Raw genomic sequence first — 20,423 nt, 5'->3', positions numbered from 1 at the left:
AGACTGATTTCATTTTGGACTTCGTTGTTATAATACAAGTATAGCTCGGTTCGATGCTACTCAAAAGCACCCCAGGAACCCCCACACACACATGAGAAGAAAGAGTTCTTTCCACAGGGCTTGCACCCTTACGAAACTATCCTACTTATATATCCCTCACACCTTTCATCCAAAACCAATGTGGGACTAAACTTTGTGAAAAGTTACTTTAGCTCATTTCCGACTTGTCTTTACTTGTGTACAAACAATTTTAAAAAGCAAAAAGGGGGGAAAATGATTTTTGACATTATTTGAAACTTTAATATACTAAAGTAATATTTTATATTTTATAATATAAAATCCAACATATGGCGATACAACACTATGGTAGTGATTTGGCAATATGACGATTCGGTTGAGATGATACAGATTCTCTTTTGATACGCTGATACAAATCGCTACTGGTCACATTTTGGTTCCAATGTTGAAATTGTTGATACCAATATGCCAATCAATATTGGATAGGTATTGGTGTTGTAATGGATTGACACCGAACAATTGAAAGATAGTGAGAGTGAGAGGATATACGAGAACCCAAGATCAAGTTCTCATATGAGAACCTAATCCAATAGGGTAAGGAAAAATATCCTCTCCAATCACTAAGATGCCCAACTAGGCATCTGGGGACTAGAACAACTTAGGATCACACACCAATGTGTCAGGGTGCGTATATGAGTCCTCCTAGCCATTGGATGCTTGATTGGATGCCCAACCAGTTGGAGAGGAGCCACTTCTGAAAGGGTATGGGTCCTGGCAGAGCAGCAATGGGCTGTTGGATGGAGAATACGGGGGAAAAAAATCGTCTGTTTTTTCCCATCCCTGTTTTTCTTGTTTTGCTACCTGCAAAAGACGACATGTGGCATTAATTTATAATCAACGGTCAAGATTGAATTAAAAACCAAACTCACTTGTAAATTGGATGTAATCTTGACCGTTGATGATAAATTAATGCCACATGTCATCTTCTGTAGGTAGCAAAACAAGAAAAACAGGGATGGGGAAAAACAGACGATTTTTATCCGAATACGGGAGGAGAGGGAGAGTACTAGGGGTAATTTGGGATTTTCAAAATACCGAGGGAGAAGAGAGGGTGAAAATTGTATTTTCAGGGGGGAATCAGAAAAGAAGTTGGCAGAATGGCACTTTGAATAAATATAGGTTGAATATAGGGGAGGGATAGTAATTGCCCCATTTACAATCCCTTTTATTTCCCCTGAATTTCCGTCGTATATTGACGTCTCCTCTGTCTGTCTATTAGTTTTTGTTTTCTTTTCTCTTCTCTTCAGCTTCGCTGTTCCTGTCATTTGGCTCTGCAGAGATGTATCAGTGGAGGAAATTTGAATTTTTTGAAGAGAAATCCAGCGGAAAGTGCTCGATCCCCGATGAAGTCTCTGGAAAGATTGAGTGCTGTTCGAGCGGGAGGGGAAGGATCGTCGTTGGATGCGACGATGGCACCGTGAATTTACTGGATCGCGGCTTGAAATTCATTTATGGATTCCAAGCTCATGCATCTTCTGTTCTATTCCTTCAGCAGCTTAAGGTATGGTTTTCATTTAGTGATTTTTTAATTTATTATTTTTTTATTTTAAATTCTGGTAAAAAGAGAAAAAAAGAGATTCATTTTAGTTTTCAAGTGGAATTTGTAAGACTCGAAGATCTTTAGAAGGGGTGGGCTGTTTCTTAAGTACAGAAAATAAACCCTATACACTTTAATTAATGAGAATGAAATGACAAAATGTGCTATGACATGGATGATAGACCATAATTGTTCACATTATGGCCCACGAAAAGTACAGAATATACTAAAAGCAGCAAATTTAGCTGTTAGAACTCATATCGCGTCATGTAGATAACAAGTGTAAAACTTATGTATTTTTATGCTACATTTCGATGGTGATCACAGGTACTGTATTCAAAATGAACATGTAATTCAGTCTTTCTAATGTTGCCTTTTATCCAATATTCTGTGAAGACTGAAGACCATGATTTGGTTATCGGCATTTTGCATTTGAACCCTATCAGGAAGTTGCAATATGTTATCATTTTTTTGCATTTAATCCGTCATAAACCACATATAATGCTTCCCTATAGAAAACCGGTTGAAATTTGCGTATCAGGACGATATACGTGGAATGGTAATTCTTCTTAAATAATTAGCCAATCAAGCAAGCAAGATGAGACTGACTTGCTTGTTATACCCCTTCTCAACTATTACCAACATCTTAAGTATGGTATGCAGAAGCATAGGGACTTGGTAACACACTATTATGCAGTAACCTGCTAAAAGTTGCTTATAACGTTGCTTCAAATTGACTCATCACTACATATGTCTATTCTGTTCTAATCTGAATCTATTCTAAAATATACAGGCTATGCTGCACATCCAAAATCTTTTTTGTTTTCTTTTATTTGTTGCTAAAAGTGAAGGCTTTTCAAAACCTTTTCCTTGTGCATTTCACGATCCATCTTAGAATGTGATGTTTTTGTCTGTGTGCACATTTCAGCTCTTGGTTTTACTGTTTCTTGTATGCTTGCATTTTTATGGTTACTCTGTCATCATATTTGGTAATTTGGGAGCACACATGACGAAGGACCAGATAGTGACGCAATCTTTAGGGTTTCCTATGGGTTATGGATAGCATGACATAGGAGTTAAGGATGTATGGAATTAGAAGGATTTTTCCTTCCCCTTTTCTATGGTAAGGTGTGAGGACTACTCCAATGGGTTTGAGAAATTTTTGAAGTAGGGTCTAAGAAGAGATTCCTGAAGAAAGAGAAATGGAGCAATTTGAAGATGTTGAACATTGAGAAGATGTGGAAAAATCAATGGATTCACTTAGGCTTCTCTTGGAATCCACCAAGAATTTCGAAAAAATCTACCATTAATGAATAGTGATGATGGGGTCCCGTTTCAAAATCTAGAAATACACTGTAATATCTTTCTTTTGAGAGATGGTTCCCCATGCTGCAACTATGGGGAGGAATCTGCACACCACATCAACAATTGTCCTGAAAAAGGTATCATCCACGTGGGAACGACATATTCAGAGCAGCTGAGAGAAAATAATAAAAATTTCATGTGAGGGGAACTGTACTCTGGGGTTGGGAAGTCTTCCCATCTCTTTTTTTCCTCTATATATATACAGTGAGGGGAGGTCATTGTGCCCTATTTTTTGCATTCTCATTTACTTGTACTACAGGATGTCAGAGCCGATAATTTTCTGAATTACCTTACTTATACAATGTAGAGCTTGTGCCTTTGCATTGGTATAGTTTGAAATATATTTATCTTTAATATGGTGTTTCAATAGATGACCTTAAATGGTTGAATGGTTGGTTAAGAGTTGGTTCAGTTGATATGATCTTTTGTTCCTGAAACTTCGAAGGCTTAGACGAGCTTTGGCTTGAAAATATTACCCAATGTGAAACTAATATGCTCCCTGGTGGCATGATGTCAATCATTTAATAAGAGTTATTGCATAGCTATCCATTTGAGCGGACATTTATTATACTATGAGCCAATGTGAATCCAAGATGAACTAAACTTGAAAAAATTAGTGAAAACGAGATGTACCTTTAAAATTCATGGAACTGGCTCTTTTGTGTTCTTCGTCTTCCTGATTTTTTTGTTGTTTCTTTTCCCTTTGTTTGATTGTTCTCAATCGTTGATGATGGGGATGACTTTGATGCTATTTTGATGGAAACTTAACTAAAGTTTCATTTCTTGATAAATCAGCAACGCAATTTCCTAGTAACCGTTGGGGAAGATGAACGAACATCTCCACAGCTCTCACCTATCTGCCTAAAGGTTTTTGACCTTGATAAGACGCAGCCTGAGGGTTCCAGCTCATCAAGTCCTGATTGTGTCCAAATATTGCGAATATTCACCAATCAATTTCCTGAAGCAAAGGTAGTGCTACTTAAACCCAACCCCATTAAGTTGGGATAAGGTTGAGTTTGTTGTTGTTGTTGTTGTTGTAAAGAAGTGCTACTTATACTTGTTTACACATGTTTAACTTTTAAACATGTGCCAAAATTTGGTATCCTTACTGGTGGAATGCTTGAGTTGTCAAGTTTCATCGAGTTGTGCTCATGATCCTGTTTCTTTGCAGATTACATCATTTTTAGTCCTTGAGGAAGCTCCACCAATATTACTGATCTCTATTGGGTTAGATAATGGTTACATTTACTGCATCAAGGGGGACATTGCCCGTGAGCGTATCTCTCGTTTCAAGCTTAATGTTGAGAACGCTTCAGACAAGAGCCAATCAGCTATCACAGGCCTTGGGTTCCGAGTTGATGGCCCAGCCCTTCAACTCTTTGCTGTGACTCCGAGTTCAGTGAGCCTGTTCAGTTTGCAGGAGCAGCCACCTAAGCATCAAACCCTAGATAATATTGGATGTGATTTAAATTGTGTCACTATGAGTGATCGCTCAGTATGCAATTCTGGCTGCTCTTTTTGGATAGTTTTTGTTATAAAAATTTAGAGAGCAGCATCATGTATCTTAAGCAATTGAGAGTTTTATTCTTGTTAATTAATCAGGAACTTGTTCTTGGACGCCCGGAGGCCGTTTACTTCTACGAAGCTGATGGACGTGGTCCTTGTTGGGCTTTTGAGGGAGAGAAGAAATTTCTTGGTTGGTTCCGTGGGTACCTATTATGTGTTATTGCTGATCAAAGAAATGGAAAGGTTACTTTCAATATTTATGACTTGAAGAATCGGTTGATTGCCCAGAGTCTAGTGGTTAGAGAAGTTTCTCACTTGCTTTGTGAATGGGGTAGTATAATTCTTATAATGAGTGACAAAACAGCTCTATGCATAGGAGAGAAGGATATGGAAAGCAAGTTAGATATGCTTTTCAAGAAGAATCTGTATACTGTTGCCATCAATCTTGTCCAAAGTCAGCAAGCTGATGCGGCTGCAACTGCTGATGTTTTAAGGAAATATGGGGATTATCTATATGGGAAACAAGACTATGATGAGGCTATGGCTCAATATATTCACACAATTGGCCACCTTGAACCTTCATATGTTATACAGAAATTTCTAGATGCACAACGGATATACAACCTTACCAATTATCTGGAGAAATTACATGAGAAAGGGTTGGCTTCTAAAGATCATACTACTCTTCTTCTGAACTGCTACACAAAACTGAAGGATGTTGAAAAGCTGAATGTATTCATCAAAAGTGAGGAGGGAATTGGGGAACCTAAGTTTGATGTGGAGACTGCAATTAGAGTGTGTCGTGCGGCAGGGTATCATAAGCATGCGATGTATGTCGCAAAGAAGGCAGGTAAACATGAGTGGTACTTAAAGATCTTGCTTGAAGATCTTGGTAGTTTTCAAGAAGCATTGCAATATATTTCTAGCCTTGAACCCAGTCAAGCTGGGGCCACGGTTAAGGAGTACGGGAAGATTCTTGTGGAGCACAGACCAGCGGAGACAATTGAAATACTGATGAGGCTTTGTACTGAGGAAGAAGAATCAGCTAAACAAGGGACCTCAAATGGCACATTGGTATCCATGTTACCATCTCCTGTTGATTTTCTCAACATTTTCATTCATCACCCACAATCCCTACTGAGTTTTCTTGAAAAATACATCAGCAAAGTGAAGGATTCACCAGCTCAGGTAGAAATACACAACACACTTCTGGAGTTGTACCTTTCCTATGATTTGAACTTCCCATCAATCTCACGAGAAAACACTGCTGGAGATTCCAATCTCAGAGCAAGAAGCGCGACAGAAGTAGTTAGTACCTCCAAAGAAAAGTCAAGGGAAAGGTTAATAGCTGAGGACAAAGATGTAGATAAGGAAAAGGATCGTATTGAAAGACTTGAGAGGGGACTGCAGTTGCTTAAGAGGGCATGGCCATCCAATCTGGAACATCCACTTTATGATGTTGATCTTGCTATAATTCTTTGTGAGATGAATGCTTTTAAAGAGGGGCTCTTATTTCTCTATGAGAAGATGAAGCTTTATAAAGAAGTGATTGCTTGCTACATGCAAGCTCATGACCATGAAGGGTTGATTGCATGCTGCAAGAAGCTGGGAAGTTCAAATAATGGAGGAGACCCATCACTTTGGGGGGATTTGCTTAAATACTTTGGAGAGCTTGGGGAAGATTGCTCCAAGGAAGTAAAGGAAGTCTTAACTTATATTGAAAGGGATGACATTTTACCACCTATCATTGTTCTTCAGACTCTTTCCCGGAATCCTTGCCTCAGTCTCTCAGTTGTCAAGGATTATATTGCTCGAAAGCTTGAACAAGAATCAAAGCTGATAGAAGAGGATCGACAATCTATTGAGAAGTACCAGGTTTGTGTTTCTAAAAAATTTCAACTTCTATGGATTATTTGTCTTTGTTTGTTTCATTTTATGTGTCATCACAATGGAAAATGCAAAAGGTTTCAGTATAACATCTAGGATCTTGATGTAGCTTGAAGGAGGAGAGCAAGAATTGGGTCCACAAAGCCCAGCAGGCCATCAGTATCGAGCCAGTAACGTACAACTGAATTTGAAATTCAAAACAGTACCAAATTTAACTCAAAGAAAAATCCAGATTTAAGGAGAAAAAAGACTAGCAAATTGGGTGGTGAAAAGGTAATGAAACTGAGTTCAGGTTTACTAACTGGGAGGGGGATGACCTGCTAAAGTTCTGGGCCTAATTGGATGGTCAGATCAGCAGATATGGGTGAGTCCAGTAGCAATAGGATTAAGGGTATTATGGTCAGGAACCAAAATCTAAGAACAGCAATAAGTAATTGATTATTGACTGACAACAGATCTGAAATATGTGATGAACAGAACCAGAAATCAATGCATAAATCAATCGTATAGGTCTCAGATTCGATCTCAATGAATCTGTTCAGAAAGCAGCACTAGTTAAACACAGGGACAGAACAGGGAGAAATTAAATAACCAAGGACCAGTGGGTCAGATCGACCTGCAAAATGGGTCGAGTTCCTCTTTTGGTGGACAGAACACTCAACCAAAAGATGAATGGGATCTGATTAGGCTAGGTAGATTTCATGCGAAACATGTAACGTATGCTCTATTAGAAATAAGGGTTATAGTAACAGGAATTTCCAGATTAGAACTTACTTGTTAATGGCAATTAGAATAGATTAGGAACTAGCAAAATTCATAGAACATCAGTAGCACAAGAGCATGAGTACTAGAACAATCTACCCGGGCTTCGCACCACAAGGTGTCAATTGGATCAAACAAACCTTCCTTGATCACACACAAAGTCTCTTCAATGGAGAAGAATCGCAGCAGCTGCAGCAAAAGGTTTTTTTTTTGGGTCCTAAATTGTGGGCTAGTAACTTGCCCGTTTTGCTTTTATTAAGGGGGAAAAAGAACAGTTAGGTGGTACCAGACACAATCGTCTCTAGCTGATGTGGACTCCACTAATTGAATAGCTAACTAAAGAAATTAACCAGCAACTTAAATTGACTCAAGGATTGAACCATGACTTAAATTGGACCGTGGTTCAACCAGTCTGAACCAAAAAGACACTTAAAAAATAACTAAGTAAACAAAACAGCAACAAGACCAGGCCATGGTTTGGCCTCTCTTGTTGGCCTTCTTCCTATGTGAGTAGGTCTTCAGTGCCGCATCAGCCAGTCTTTTGGGGAAGTTTAGTCCAGTTATGGGCCTCACTTCGAGCTCATTAAGACTGCGTTTGGTAACAATTCTGCTCTCAAAAAATACTTTTGACCCATATGTACTGTTTCCTGATTTTGCTCATCGAGAGTAATTACAGGGAATAGATTGGAGTTTGGTAACCTGGCAAAAAAGTGCTTCTGGAACGCTGCCGGGGGGCGGGGGGAGAAGAAGAAGAAGAATGGCATTTGACAAGCACTTTAACAGAACCACTTCCAACACTCTTTCATTTTTTTTTTTTTAAATAATAGTAATCTTTCACGATGCAATTAAAACTTCGATTCCTTTTGCTCTGTGTATATCTGCGCATGAATAAGCTTCCTAGATAGGGTTCCTGTTGATCCACAGTGTAAGATAAGGACACCCAACGAATACATAGAAGAAAATGAAAGAACTTGACCTGCAGTTACCTCGCTTGATATCATGAGGCTTTAGCAGGAAATCACGGTCTGTTTTCCTTTCTTTCTCTGCTTATTCTCCAATTCTGGTTTGAGAATCTTCAGGGCAGATCAGGCGTGAAGGTTTCATTGTGTTTGAATTGCAGTATCACCAATCACGAGTTTGAAGCTAGTAGCTTTGTGAATTTTCAGTATATTATTTAACCAACTATATAAATCCGATCGGAGCTCGAGAATATTTAGGGTTTTGGGTTGGAGTGCTTTGCTGTGGCATTTCTCTCCTAAGGTTTTGCTTTCTATGCAATTCATTGGAATCGGAAGATTCGAGGAGCAGGCTATAGAATACGTGAAGCAAGTGGTTCGTGAAGCTAATGCAGGGAATTACAGCATGGCTTTTCCCTTTTACGTGAATGCCAAGGAGTACTTCAAGACCCATTTGAAGTACGAGAAGAATCATAAGTTTAAGGAAGCGATCACTCAGAAATTCACCGAGTACCTCAGGCGAGTGGAGGAGATTCGTGCTGATCTTGATAATGGAGGGACAGATCCTGCCTCAATGGTGGGTTGCAAGCAAGGTTTAAGATCTTGTTCTCGCCCCCCATCTCGCTGATCCAAAAAAGAGAGATCTGATCTCGCCAAGATCATGTATTTTTTTGCGGTCGACTTGATGGTTAGTTTTGGTGGCCATATGGTCTTTGTAGTCCCTGAAACTAGGTATTTACCCTATTTTAGGACTTCTAAACACAATGGAAACATCAGTTTTTTAAAAATCAAATTTAAATGGTACTTTGACTTTGTACCCTATGTAAGTAGTCTTCAATTCTTCGGACCCTAAGCTAGTATGCTTTATTTCACAATCCACAATCCACATTCCACAATCAACTCATGACACACCATAATCATAGGAATTTAAAATACATCATAGATAATTACTTAATTGATTAACAATTAACATTAATGACTGATGAGTCACATTAACATACATTAAAAATTTGAAATGATATAAGATAAGCTGCATAACAACATAAGGTCAGTATGCATCATTTATTTAAAAAAAAATTTAAAAAAATTAAAAACAGAAAAATTGATTTCCCTCCATGAATCCATAGATCAGTGATATGAATCACATATAAAAAAACCAATGTAAACCAACATGTATTGATGATGTTTCCATGAACAAATGGTTTGAGAAGATTTTTTAATCTAAATGGTTCTTGAGAAGAAAAGTAACTCCAAATGTGGATGAGGTGGTAATATTCTCTACTCCTTAAGCTTCAATGGGTGTAGGAATGGAGTTCCCCAAGCAAAAGCATCAAAATTCTTGCTCCTTAGTGCTTTTTCTTCAAAAAAGCATAGAGAGGCGAGATTCGGCGAGATCTTGTCATTTTTACACCTCGCTGTGATCTCATCTCACTCAATTAAAAAAACGAGATCTCGCCAAGATCTTGCACCATGGTTGCAAGAGAGGAGAGGGACGAGAGAGTCGGGAGTGGGGGGAAAAATTCGTGAGTGTTCTTACAAAATTGCTCACGAACGATAAAAGCATGAATTTTTTGCTCTGTAAATGTTCTCACTAGGTACTTTTTGAACTGGAAATGTTCTCTGTGAATTGCAAAACAGACCACCGTGCCAACCAGAATTCTTCTTAAATCTGCTTTGGGTGAGCAAGAAATCGATGAAATTACTTCCGGAGAGTGTTACCAAACATGGCCTAAGCGTTCACTCAATAAGTTCCTGAGGGGGGGGGGAGGACAGCTAGCTTCTATTTTTCTTTATTTGTAGATTCTAATTTTTGTTTTGGCTAGATTCAACTAGATAGCACAAGTATCTTTCCTTTTATTTGTTACTTGCTGAGTTTCTGTACAAGTCCACCCCTAATACTATGCGTGGGACTTCCTTTTAGTTGTTTCCTTAATTATCTATCCTCTACAGCTCATCATATAATTGTAAGGAGGCTTTGAGCACACCCCATGATTTAATGAATGAAACAAAATCATTGGTTTTTATGCCATTGTGCTGTGAGATGCCTTGGAGTTAGTGAGAGACTTACCAAGGCCATAGGTGAGAGGCCTTAATTCTTCTTCCCCCCTTGGCCATTGGTGAGAGGCCTTAATTCTTCTTCCTCCCTTTCTTCTCTACTTCCTCTTCTTCCTAGTTTCTAATTTTTATACTCCAACTGAGTTTCTGTTGGAGGCCATCCGACCACCCTTGGAGGACTACTAAGGTGCTGTTGATTGTACCTAACCTGTCCTATCATGTTTCATCCTAGCCTGAAGATTGGAGTTTAAGTATACCCTACGGCTCCATTATTTTGGAGATTCCTGGCAGCAAGCTACATGTGGAAATATTGCCCCATCTCTCCATTAAGCCAGGCCCTTCTTTTGGTATGTTGTTCTCCTTGTCCTTGGCCTCCTTCTTCAGTAGTTTGAAGGCCATCCAATGGCCATAAACCTTAGAGTTGGTAAGTCTCTAAATCTGAGTTTTGTTTCTAATTTTGAGTCACTCCAATAACGGGTGATCTAGTGGTATGCACGTGGAAGAAGAGCCCTTCTTACCTATTTTGAAACTCACCTTGAATGAGAGAAATTGTAAAGGGAATGACAGCTTCATCAAGGAAGCCTGACCTCCTTGTGAGCGAAATTTTATGATGCAAAAGATAATTCATTCTCATACTCGCTGCAAATATATAGGGCTGATGACAGCCATTACACCACACTCCTCATCCCATACACTTCCCTTGCCATGCCTTGTACTCACACTAGATAACTTCTCCCTTTTCCCATGACATCATACAAAATAACTAAACAACTTCTCATGCTACTTGCTATAGTAGTGCGCTAACCGATCCTAACTATGTAACTTCTACTAACGTTTAGTGTGCATGCATGGAGCAGCAAGAAATAGCTTGTTGTAGTTAGATCTAGTGTAGAGGCTGAATATAGGCCAATGGCTCATGGAGTTTGTGAACTCATTTGGTTATGTCGGTTGGTTCTTCAGTTGGGGTATGACATTGAAGGACCTATGTGATTCTATAATAACAACAAAGTAGCTATAAGCATTGCCCATAACTCTGTGCAGCACGATAGAACAAAGCATATTGAACTGGACCGGCATTTCATCAAAGAGAAGATTGACTATAGCAACATTTGCACACCTTTTGTGAATACAAGTGATTAATTGGCAGACATCTTCACCGAAGGACTCATTCATCACAAGTTCAGTACTTTCTTATGCAAGCTGGGAATGTTTGACATTTATTCTCCAGCTTGAGGGGTAGTGTTGGAGTTTATGTAATAGGGGTACTTTAGAAAATGTTTTTATATTGAGTTGTCCCAAGTCTATTTCAATTTTTCTCTATCAACTCCCTAAGAAGGACTATTTAATTTCCTTAGGTTAATAGTTTGAACCTAATATAAGTGGGAAGATAAAAATGCTCTCCCATGATTTGCCCTATTCTATCTCGTTCTCCTATCAACTTCTCTCCCTCTTCTAACTTCCTCTCTTCTCTTCATCTTCTTCATCTCTAACCCTAATCTCTATAACTTCCAACTGTAAGACGCCCTTTGGACCTCCTTTCTTGCAGCTCTACCAGAGTCATCTTCTTTATTGGCAGCATTTGATTGTTGGGGTAAGACTCCTTTTGGGTGGTAACTCCCCTTTTAGTTTCAAGAAGTGAGGGAAGCCCCATTGTGTGGTGTTGCATGCCTCGTAGAGGCAAGCCAGCCTGATGGCTGCAAATAGGGAAGAGGGACGCCCCGCCATTGCATTTGCATTAAGGTTGTCCTTGAGGCTATTGATGAAGAAGCTGACTTGGTGATGAGGTGGAACTGGTCTTGCCTTAGATAATAGCTTCTCAAATAGTGTCTGCTAACTGCGCACAGACCCCAACTGTTGCAATTTTTCTAGTTCCCCAAAGAAGACATCGATTTGCGTTAAACCAAATGTGGTCTGTATCCCATCACAAAAGTGTATCCACGGCATCTTCACTCGCTCTCATCGGAAATGTTGATACCAAAGTTGGGCCTCACCTTCCAAGTGGAAGGAAGCTAATGCTACCCGTTTCTCCTCGGGTTTCTAATGGAATTGAAAAAATTGCTCTACCCGACAAGCCCAACTGGTGGTGTCCTCTCCTCCATTGAATTGTGGAAAAGCAAGTGTTTTTTTTTTTTTTTTTTGGTGCAAAGTCATTAGAACTGCTTGGGTGGCCACTCTCGGTGAATCTATGTCTTTCCATATGGTTCATAGGTGGCGCTATAGAAGTCTCTCCCTCTCATTGATATAGATAAGTCACTTAAAGGGTTTATTTTATTGGAAATATATCTTGGGTTGGTTTATGTAGGTGTTGGGCCTTTGATCTATGGGTTTTCTTTGTACTAGGCCTTAATGGGCCTAAAATATGGGTTAAAAGTAGGAAAACAAGATTTACTTCGTTAGCTTAATTAGAGACTAGTCTTGATATGATTGTTGCTTTATTTAAGTCAACTCCATGTTAGAGTCTTAAGTTGTGTTTTAGGAGTCCTACTAAGAGTCCAATTATGTCTTTTTATTGTAACTATAGGTTTTAGGGGTAATTTATGGTTGTAACCAACCGAACCCTTAAGGCCTTTTAGGGTTCTATTTCATTATAAATAGAGAGACGTGTCAAGTTAGAGACATATATATATATATATATATAACTGCCGCCACCCCACCATCATCACTGCCTCTTCCCACCTCTCGACCACCACTGTTGCCCCTCCCTTGTGCCTCCCAAGCTGATCCCCTCCATCGCCTAAGCCCTCCACCACCCTCTCTTTCACACACGACTCTCTCTCTCTCTCCTCTCGCGGTCTTCTCTTGCACCATCCCTCTCTCGCTAGCTTCTTTTTTATTTTAGAGGGTTTCTCTCCCCTCTTCTCTTTTGGTTCTCTTAGGGTATTACCCTCGATGGTGAGTTCTCTGTGTTTGGAACCTTATACTCTATCCAGATCTGTATGACAGACTAGATCTGGACAATTAAAGACCCAAATCCTTATGCTTTACTAGATTTGGACGATAGCTTGTAATTGCTCTTGGGATCAGCACCTATGTCGTTTGAAGATTTTGTCACATCAGTTCTCTAAGATGGAGGGAGTCGTGGCTTTAATGGCAACTACAGTTTTGTACTAGCTACATTAAGTTGGATGTGAGCAACTACCTGATGTGGTCCCATTCCTACTGCCTGCCTATTGCTGGCCGAGGTTGTGCCGGCTACCTTATAGGTACTACTGCTTGCCCAATACTATTGGTGCCCCTCGAGACAAATGGGGTGCTACCAACTGTCTGGTAATGTCCTATCTCATCAATTCTATACCCCCCTCTATGAAACGTATCGGCCTACCTGTGCTACTGAAGTTGTAGGTTTTAAGAAACGTGTGGAGATCCTCTAGGTTTATGATTTCCTGGCAGGTTTGTATGTGGAGTTTGATCAGATCAGACTAATGTGCTCCACCATACACCAACTCGAGGGGGAGTGTTGTAATAATGGGTTTTAGGGTTAATTTATGGTTGTAACCGAACGAACCCTTAAGTCTCTGTTAGGGGTTTATTTCATTATAAATCGAGAGGCTTGTGTCAAGGTAGAGAGAAAAAAAAAGTCATATTCTCCCTAAATCAACACTTTTGTTAGTAAACAAATTTGGTGACATAATCATGTGGGGTAATGATTACAAGCGTTTCCCTTTTATGTTTGGAAATTTCACTTCTTTGCCCTTCAATTTCCTTTACGACCAAATGGAGCCTTGATGAATTGGATCATTTCCTGGATTCGAGTTTCAATCCATTTGACACAGATCCCGAACCTATGTATTTAAACTATGAAACTGTGAATGACTAATTAAATCAGTTATAATTTGGTTGATAGATTGTCTTGGTGGTGGACGTAATGCATGAAGGACACTTTGGCTTGACCGATCTATATGGTACGTCAGGTAGACAGTTGTACCTTATTATAGTCTATCGTTATAAGCTTGTGGCTGATTTGTAGTGGTGCGTCAGGTTGACAGCCGGCACTTATTATAATCAGCCATAGGCCGTCAATCTTTTGGCATGGATCCTCACACTCGTCCTTGCTTGGAATCTCCATGTAGCCAACCCCTTAAGGTGGGCTAAGGTTTTGGGTGTTTTTGTTGTTGTTAAGTAGGTTCCTAATTTTAGTTGTTTCCTATTTTGAGTCCTAGTATGTGTTGAAAGTCTTTAACCTCTATATAAAGAGGCATTGCTGTAACACAAAAGACAATGGATTAAATGAAATTCCCTTGCTGTTTGCAAAGATTTTCCTGACTAGGTTGTGTTCATCAGCTGTGAGAGCTAGGGTGAAAGACCTAGTCTGAGATAGCCATTCCCCTACCCCCATTCTTCCCTTCCTTCTTTCTTTCTTCTTCTACAATCTCTTCTCACCCTCTTCTTTATTTTCTTATTTTACCTTTGGTGAGTGACTGTTTTGAGTGAGAATTACCAACAACAATTCTTCCATAATCTGAAATTTTATTCTTTGTTTTCGATCCTGTTTGGTACTATTTTGTTCCTTTAAATCAGTACTGCATCACTCGTTTCGCGACCAATCGTGAATCCAACTTCTCGACGACCTCGTTCAGCTTGTCCATGATCTCCTGTTGCCATTCTGAGAGAGCTTCCACGTCACCCTCGAGCTTCTCCATCCTCTGGTCCATTGAACCAAGCTGGTATTTACGTGGAAGAAGAGAGTCCTTACCTATTTTGAAACTCGCCTTGAACGAGAGAAATTGTAGGGGGGAATGACGGCTTTATTGAGGAAGCCTGACCTCCTCCTCGTGAGAAATTTTAGGATGCAAAAATAATCCATTCTCATACTTGCTGCAAATATATAGGGCTGATGACAGCCGTTACACCACACTTCTTTTCCTATACAACTTCCCTTCTCACGGCTCACACTCACACTAGGTAACTACTCTGTTATCCCATGACACCATACAAAATAACTATACAACTTCCCATGCTACGTGCTACAGTAGTGGACTAACCTATCCCACATGTGTAACTTCTACTAACATGTAGTGTGCATGCATGTACACAACATCTAGCCATCAGATGTGGCTGGATTTTTGAAGAGTTGAAGGTCTCCTCCGACCCTACATTTGACTGGAAGTAGAGCCCCATCAGAAGTGGTCTTAGAGTTATTATTTCTGTAAGGGATGTAACTTTGTGTAAATCACATTTTACTCTACTCTTCAACATGCGATATGGATTTGGACCAATCCAAGCTTGAGTGTTAAGCTTTAGACTCCTGAAGAGTCTCTTATCTTGAATCAAATAGCTGTAAACTTAAATGGCTTATGAAATTTTTGACATCACAAAAAAAAAAAAAAAAGGCCGTAACCGGTGCACAAGGCTCCCGCATGTGTGAGGCCCGGGGGGACGAAAACTATGCAACATTACCCCAAGAATGTTGAGAGGTTGTTTCGCCGCTTGACCACCAGGTCGCATCATTCGTACTTTACCGTTGGACCAAGCGCACTCCTTGAATTTTTGATCTCACATTGTAAAACTAATTACTTGGTTAAGGTCGTGTATACATACAGGCTATTGTGTTGAAAGGAAATATGCTCATATGATGCCATCCTGGATGGAGGTTAACATAAGAATCACAAGTTTCTTGTATTTCTTCTGATCTTGCCACATTTTAAGATGGAAATAGCTTCTTACATGATGTGTTTATGACGAAAATATGGGACTTGTACTCCAGTGTTGATTTTTTATTCTTTATTTTGCCCTGGACAACAGATTGATATGATTGCTGGACAATTGATTTTTCTGATGATCAATTTTATGCAGGAAGAAACTTCAGTAATGAGGAAAGAAATCCATGATCTTAGGACCAATGCAAGGATCTTCCAGCTAAGCAAGTGCACTGCATGCACTTTCACCCTTGATCTCCCTGCAGTTCACTTTATGTGTATGCATTCATTTCACCAACGTTGCCTTGGGGACAATGAGAAAGAATGCCCGGAGTGTGCTCCTGAGTACAGATCTGTCCTGGAAATGAAGAGAAGCCTGGAGCAGAATGCCAAAGACCAAGATCGGTTCTTTAACCAAGTGAAGAACTCAAAGGATGGGTTCTCTGTGGTTGCTGGATATTTTGGGAAGGGCGTGATCAGCAAAACTACCATTGGCCCTAGTGATACTTAAACGTCAGGGGCAGCTCCCTCCAATGGTGGCTTGTGAGAAGGCATTTTGATTTTGTCGAGTCTTCATTGTTAGTCAGGCCTTGCTGACCGGCAAACCTTCGGTGAATATTGTTTGCATAGATTTGTTGTTTGTGAAAGGATTAGAGGACCAATTGCTTTTATGGAGGAGTGATACTGGATTCTATTGTTGCCTGGCTCTGGTTCTGGTTCTGGTTCTGGTTCGTCGTAGTGATCCATTGACCAAAGAGCGAATAGGGGAAGGAAGGCCAATGTGTTGAAATATCAGTCGGCAGTATATTCTTTTTAATTTGAAGTCTGTTGCTTCTATGAAAAATCTTTAAAAATGATTAGTTTCTTATAATTTTTTTTCAGTGTAGTAAATGGAAGAAGAGATGTGGCATGTGGTGCAAAATTTGATTTACATTTTTTTTAGCCTGTGTATGACGTGAGGTTTGTAGTTCCCTTATTTTTATTGCAGAGTTTTGTAAATCATTTGTTACAGCCGGCATTGGGTGGCAGATGTCTTTAGACTTCATGTTTTGTTTTGTTTTGTTTTGTTTTTTTTTTTTTTTTTTTTTTTTTTTTTTTTTTTTTTCTTTTTTGAATGTTAAAATTTCTATTGCCCAGTTCCATTTCCATTTCCATCACAACTTGCCTTTTCTTCTCTTGTTATGTTTGTTTCCAACTGATCCATGTACCTGTCCCCATATAGTTGGGATAAGGTTATGATTGTTGTTATAGGATCATTACAACAACAATAAACTAGAAAATTGAATTTCTTTACTGGGAAAAAGAGCCTTGTCAGTCTGGTGTAGGAAATGTCCAGATGTAGGTGGACGTGAAAAGACTGAGCTGCCCCCTTTCACTGTACATTGAAGATGCTCCCATGCGTCCTCCCATAGGCCTATGCATACGTCAGACCGAGAGGATTCTTTCTCCCTTCTTTACAATAACAACACCCAAAACTTATCCCAACTTAATGAGGTCGGTTACATATGAAGATTCTAAGCAAAAACGAGCACAAGGATCCATACAAAAAGATTGACGGGTGTTGCCGTCGAGAATCTGTGAAGGCTGAGCATCGATCCTGCACAAGCACAGAAAGCAGAGGTCCGAAGGTGGCTCCGGGATTAGTCCTTCGACGCCCATGTTAGAGACTCGCATAACAGTTTTTTCAAAAGAGTAATGGTGTGAATGTATTGACTTTTCTCGCTCTGTTTTCTGGGTTTCTTCTTATAGGATTTTCTCTTTGTCGAGTTCCTCTGAGATACGTCTTCCTTCTCCTTCACGAACTTAGGGCGATTTTGGAGGGCTCCCTCTCCTCACGTCTCCCTACCTCCATAGGGAATATTTCCTATTCGGATATCTTCTCCTCTTCAAGTAGTTAGAGTCTTAGTACGTCTCTACCACCTGAAGAGTACTCAAGTCTCCCCACTTTGGAGTCGTGGTTATATTGGGTATCTATGAATATTCTGATAGTTGGGTGCCAGCGTCCACACCCTACTGGGTGACTAATTTGAGCGTATCAGAAGCACCCTTACTGCCACTGAGAAGCCCTTCCAATGGGAGTAACCACGCCTTTTTTCCTTTTTCTTTCTTTCTTTCTTCCTTTTTTTTTTTTTTTTTGCTCCTTCGGTCCTTTCCGTTCGGCTTCGGCCTTCGTCCTGATTGAGGGGAGCCCCTTCAGTTAGGTATGCTTGTCCTTGGCCTAAGCCCCCAACCAAAGGAGGACCCTTTGGTCAAGTCTGCTGGGCCTTAGCCTGAGCCCCCAATCGAGGGAGGACCCTTCGGTCAGGTCTGCTTGGCCTTGGCCTGAGCTCCCGACCGAGGGTGTCCTCGAGACTTGGTGCTTCACTCGTGTGTCTGGCTTGAGTAAGCCTCGAGAACCCCAATTGATGACGTGTCCCACTCATTAATGAGCTTTGGGGAGTTAGATCGATGCCTTCTTGCTTATAAATAGTGTGTGTGCCCCCCTCATTTGGCCACTTTACTTTCCTACTAGAGCCTTCATCCTTCGGTCTTCCTTTTCTCCCCTTCATCTTTGGTTCAAGGGTCATAAGTAAGTTCCGATGTCAAGTTCTTTCGGTAGTAAGGCTTCGTCCTCCGAGGGGACTGTATCAAACCCTAGGGATAGTAATCCAGGTCGTGTCTGAGGAATGTCCTCGAATTCTTCTTCTAATTCACCCTCTTCTCGGGACTCCTCCCCTGTCGCCACCTCTGGGGGTCCGAAGGCAGTTCTAACGATGGGGGTTTTAGGGAGGCTATTCTGGAATCCCGAACCCAGAACGACGATGCCTTTTTTGTGGAGGCTCGGAATATCGTGTCCTCCATTACCAAGGCGGGGGAGTTGGGGCTTCCTGCGGTATCTCAGAGGCCTTTACACTTCGGGTCCCAAAACCCATAGACAGGGCTAGCTATAGGAAACCTAGGGAGCTTTGTCTTTATAAGGAGGCTTTCAAGGCCAGCCTTCGGCTCCCTTTCCATCCTTTCTTCTACCAGGTGTTTCGGCACTATAGTTTCTGTCCAGCCCAGCTAGCTCTAAATGAGCGGCGACAAATTCTAAGTTCCATTGTCTACTTCTCTCGGCTGCAGAGATCTCTTTCCCTCCCTCTCTTCATCAATTGTCTGTGCCTCGGTGCCAGTAAGGGGGATTCGGGATGGTATTACTTCAGCCCTCGGAAAGATATCAGGCTACTGAACAGGTACCCCACGTCGATCCACGGCTGGAGCTTAAGTTCTTCTTCATGGAGTTGTCAGAGGGGTTTCCCCTTGGTAATGTCTGGGACATCCCCAACCTAAGGGATGTGAACTCCACGCTAGCCCTCTTCGGGGTAGATGCGGAGTCCTTGGCATTGGCCAAACAGAAACCTCGAAGTCTGCCTGTCGAGTCCAATAGCCTTCAATCGGATGCCCGTCTTGTTCCGATTCAGGCTTAGCCCGGGTGAGTCCTAGGCTTGCCTGAATTTGATCTAAGCTTTGATCCTTTGTGCTTCGTACTAATTTTCTTCATTTCCTGCTGCAGTGCAACTTTCTAGGGCTGAAGTTAGGGCCGCTACCACTAAGAGGCAGGCCCAGGCGAAGGAAGCCAAGGCACGTGAGGCGTAACTGAAGCAGAGGAGGAAGGAGAAGAAGAAGAAGGGAGCTTCAACCTCCGAGGCTCCCTCTAGGAAGAGAGCCAGGGTTGAGGATCCGAATCCCGATGCTGTCCAGGCCCTTGCTACCCTAGGCGGTACCGTGTCGCCTCCTGGTGCAGCTTCTCCAGAGACTGACTTCCAAAGCCCAGGGGTGAGCCTCGCCCGAGCCAAAATAGGCTTCATCCCTCTGTGGTCCGTCAAGGAGGATGACATTCTGGCAGTTGGGTGGGTAGCCAGTGAGTTGGTGTAGAAGGGTAGCCTTTCGAGGGATGCCGCCAATGCCCAGGGCCAAGGGACTGCGACTATGATCACCAGTGCTTGCATTTTCGTGACTGGGGTAATCTTCGACCTTCGACCATCTTCTCTCCTCTCTTTTTTTTTGCCTTGTATTTTTTACATTTGACTATGTGGATGTTCTGCTCAAGCTCAGAACCAAGTGGGCCAGTTGACGATCCGATCCGAGGCACTGGACAGGGACCTCAAGGCGTCCGAACATGAGAAGTCAGCTCTCGAGAATAAGCGTACTGTCCTCCTTGAGAAGGTGGAGCATCTGGAGGCTGACCTTCTTCAGACTCGTCAGGAGTGCGACCATAAGCTTTCAGAGCTAAAGGCGCAAATGACTGCGAGGCTTCGAGAGGCCGACCCCCAAGGGGTCAATAAGTATGAGGGTTCTGAGGAGTTTTGGGAGGAAGTCAAGTGCGCCGCTACTCCAGGGTACACTATGGGTGCCACCGAGGTTCAAGACTGGATACTCGAACATCATCCAAAGATCTCCTTTGAAGGGAGTGACCTCATCTATAAGGACGAGGGTGATGAAGCAGCTCCGGCCGCCACCGAGGTGGCCAATGAGGAGGAGAGTAGTGATGAGGAGGAGGAGGTTTAGCTGCCACATGAGGTTCCTCCAACCCTCAGCCACAATGGCTCTGACCGAGGCATCCCCAACCCTGCCAAGGACGAGGCTATTTTGCCGACGGATGCTCTATGAAGCTCTTCTTTC

The 20,423-nt window shown here is 41.4% G+C and overlaps 1 protein-coding gene across 1 annotated transcript; it reads left to right on the top strand.

Annotated features, from left to right (window-relative positions):
- Positions 1–1,229: 1,229 nt before the first annotated feature.
- Positions 1,230–16,827, top strand: LOC122074079 (vacuolar protein-sorting-associated protein 11 homolog). Its single transcript, XM_042638902.1, has 5 exons — positions 1,230–1,579; positions 3,776–3,949; positions 4,152–4,475; positions 4,583–6,361; positions 15,940–16,827. The coding sequence occupies exons 1-5, from the start codon at positions 1,358–1,360 to the stop codon at positions 16,291–16,293; spliced, it is 2,853 nt and encodes a 950-aa protein (XP_042494836.1). The 5' UTR covers positions 1,230–1,357; the 3' UTR covers positions 16,294–16,827.
- Positions 16,828–20,423: the final 3,596 nt, after the last annotated feature.

This window comes from Macadamia integrifolia, chromosome 3, assembly GCF_013358625.1.
Source record: "Macadamia integrifolia cultivar HAES 741 chromosome 3, SCU_Mint_v3, whole genome shotgun sequence".
NCBI lineage: Eukaryota > Viridiplantae > Streptophyta > Magnoliopsida > Proteales > Proteaceae > Macadamia > Macadamia integrifolia.
The sequence above is the reverse complement of the archived record's forward strand: the minus strand, read 5'-3'. Positions and strand labels throughout refer to the sequence as shown.

What these genes read in the sequence shown, in the direction of transcription:
- LOC122074079 (XM_042638902.1), top strand. Translation starts at nt 1,358, where the DNA reads ATGTATCAGTGGAGGAAATTTGAATTTTTTGAAGAGAAATCCAGCGGA. An exon ending in TCACTATGAGTGATCGCTCA is followed by an intron (nt 4,476 to 4,582) that starts GTATGCAATTCT and finishes TTAATTAATCAG; the next exon opens with GAACTTGTTCTTGGACGCCC. An exon ending in AATCTATTGAGAAGTACCAG is followed by an intron (nt 6,362 to 15,939) that starts GTTTGTGTTTCT and finishes AATTTTATGCAG; the next exon opens with GAAGAAACTTCAGTAATGAG.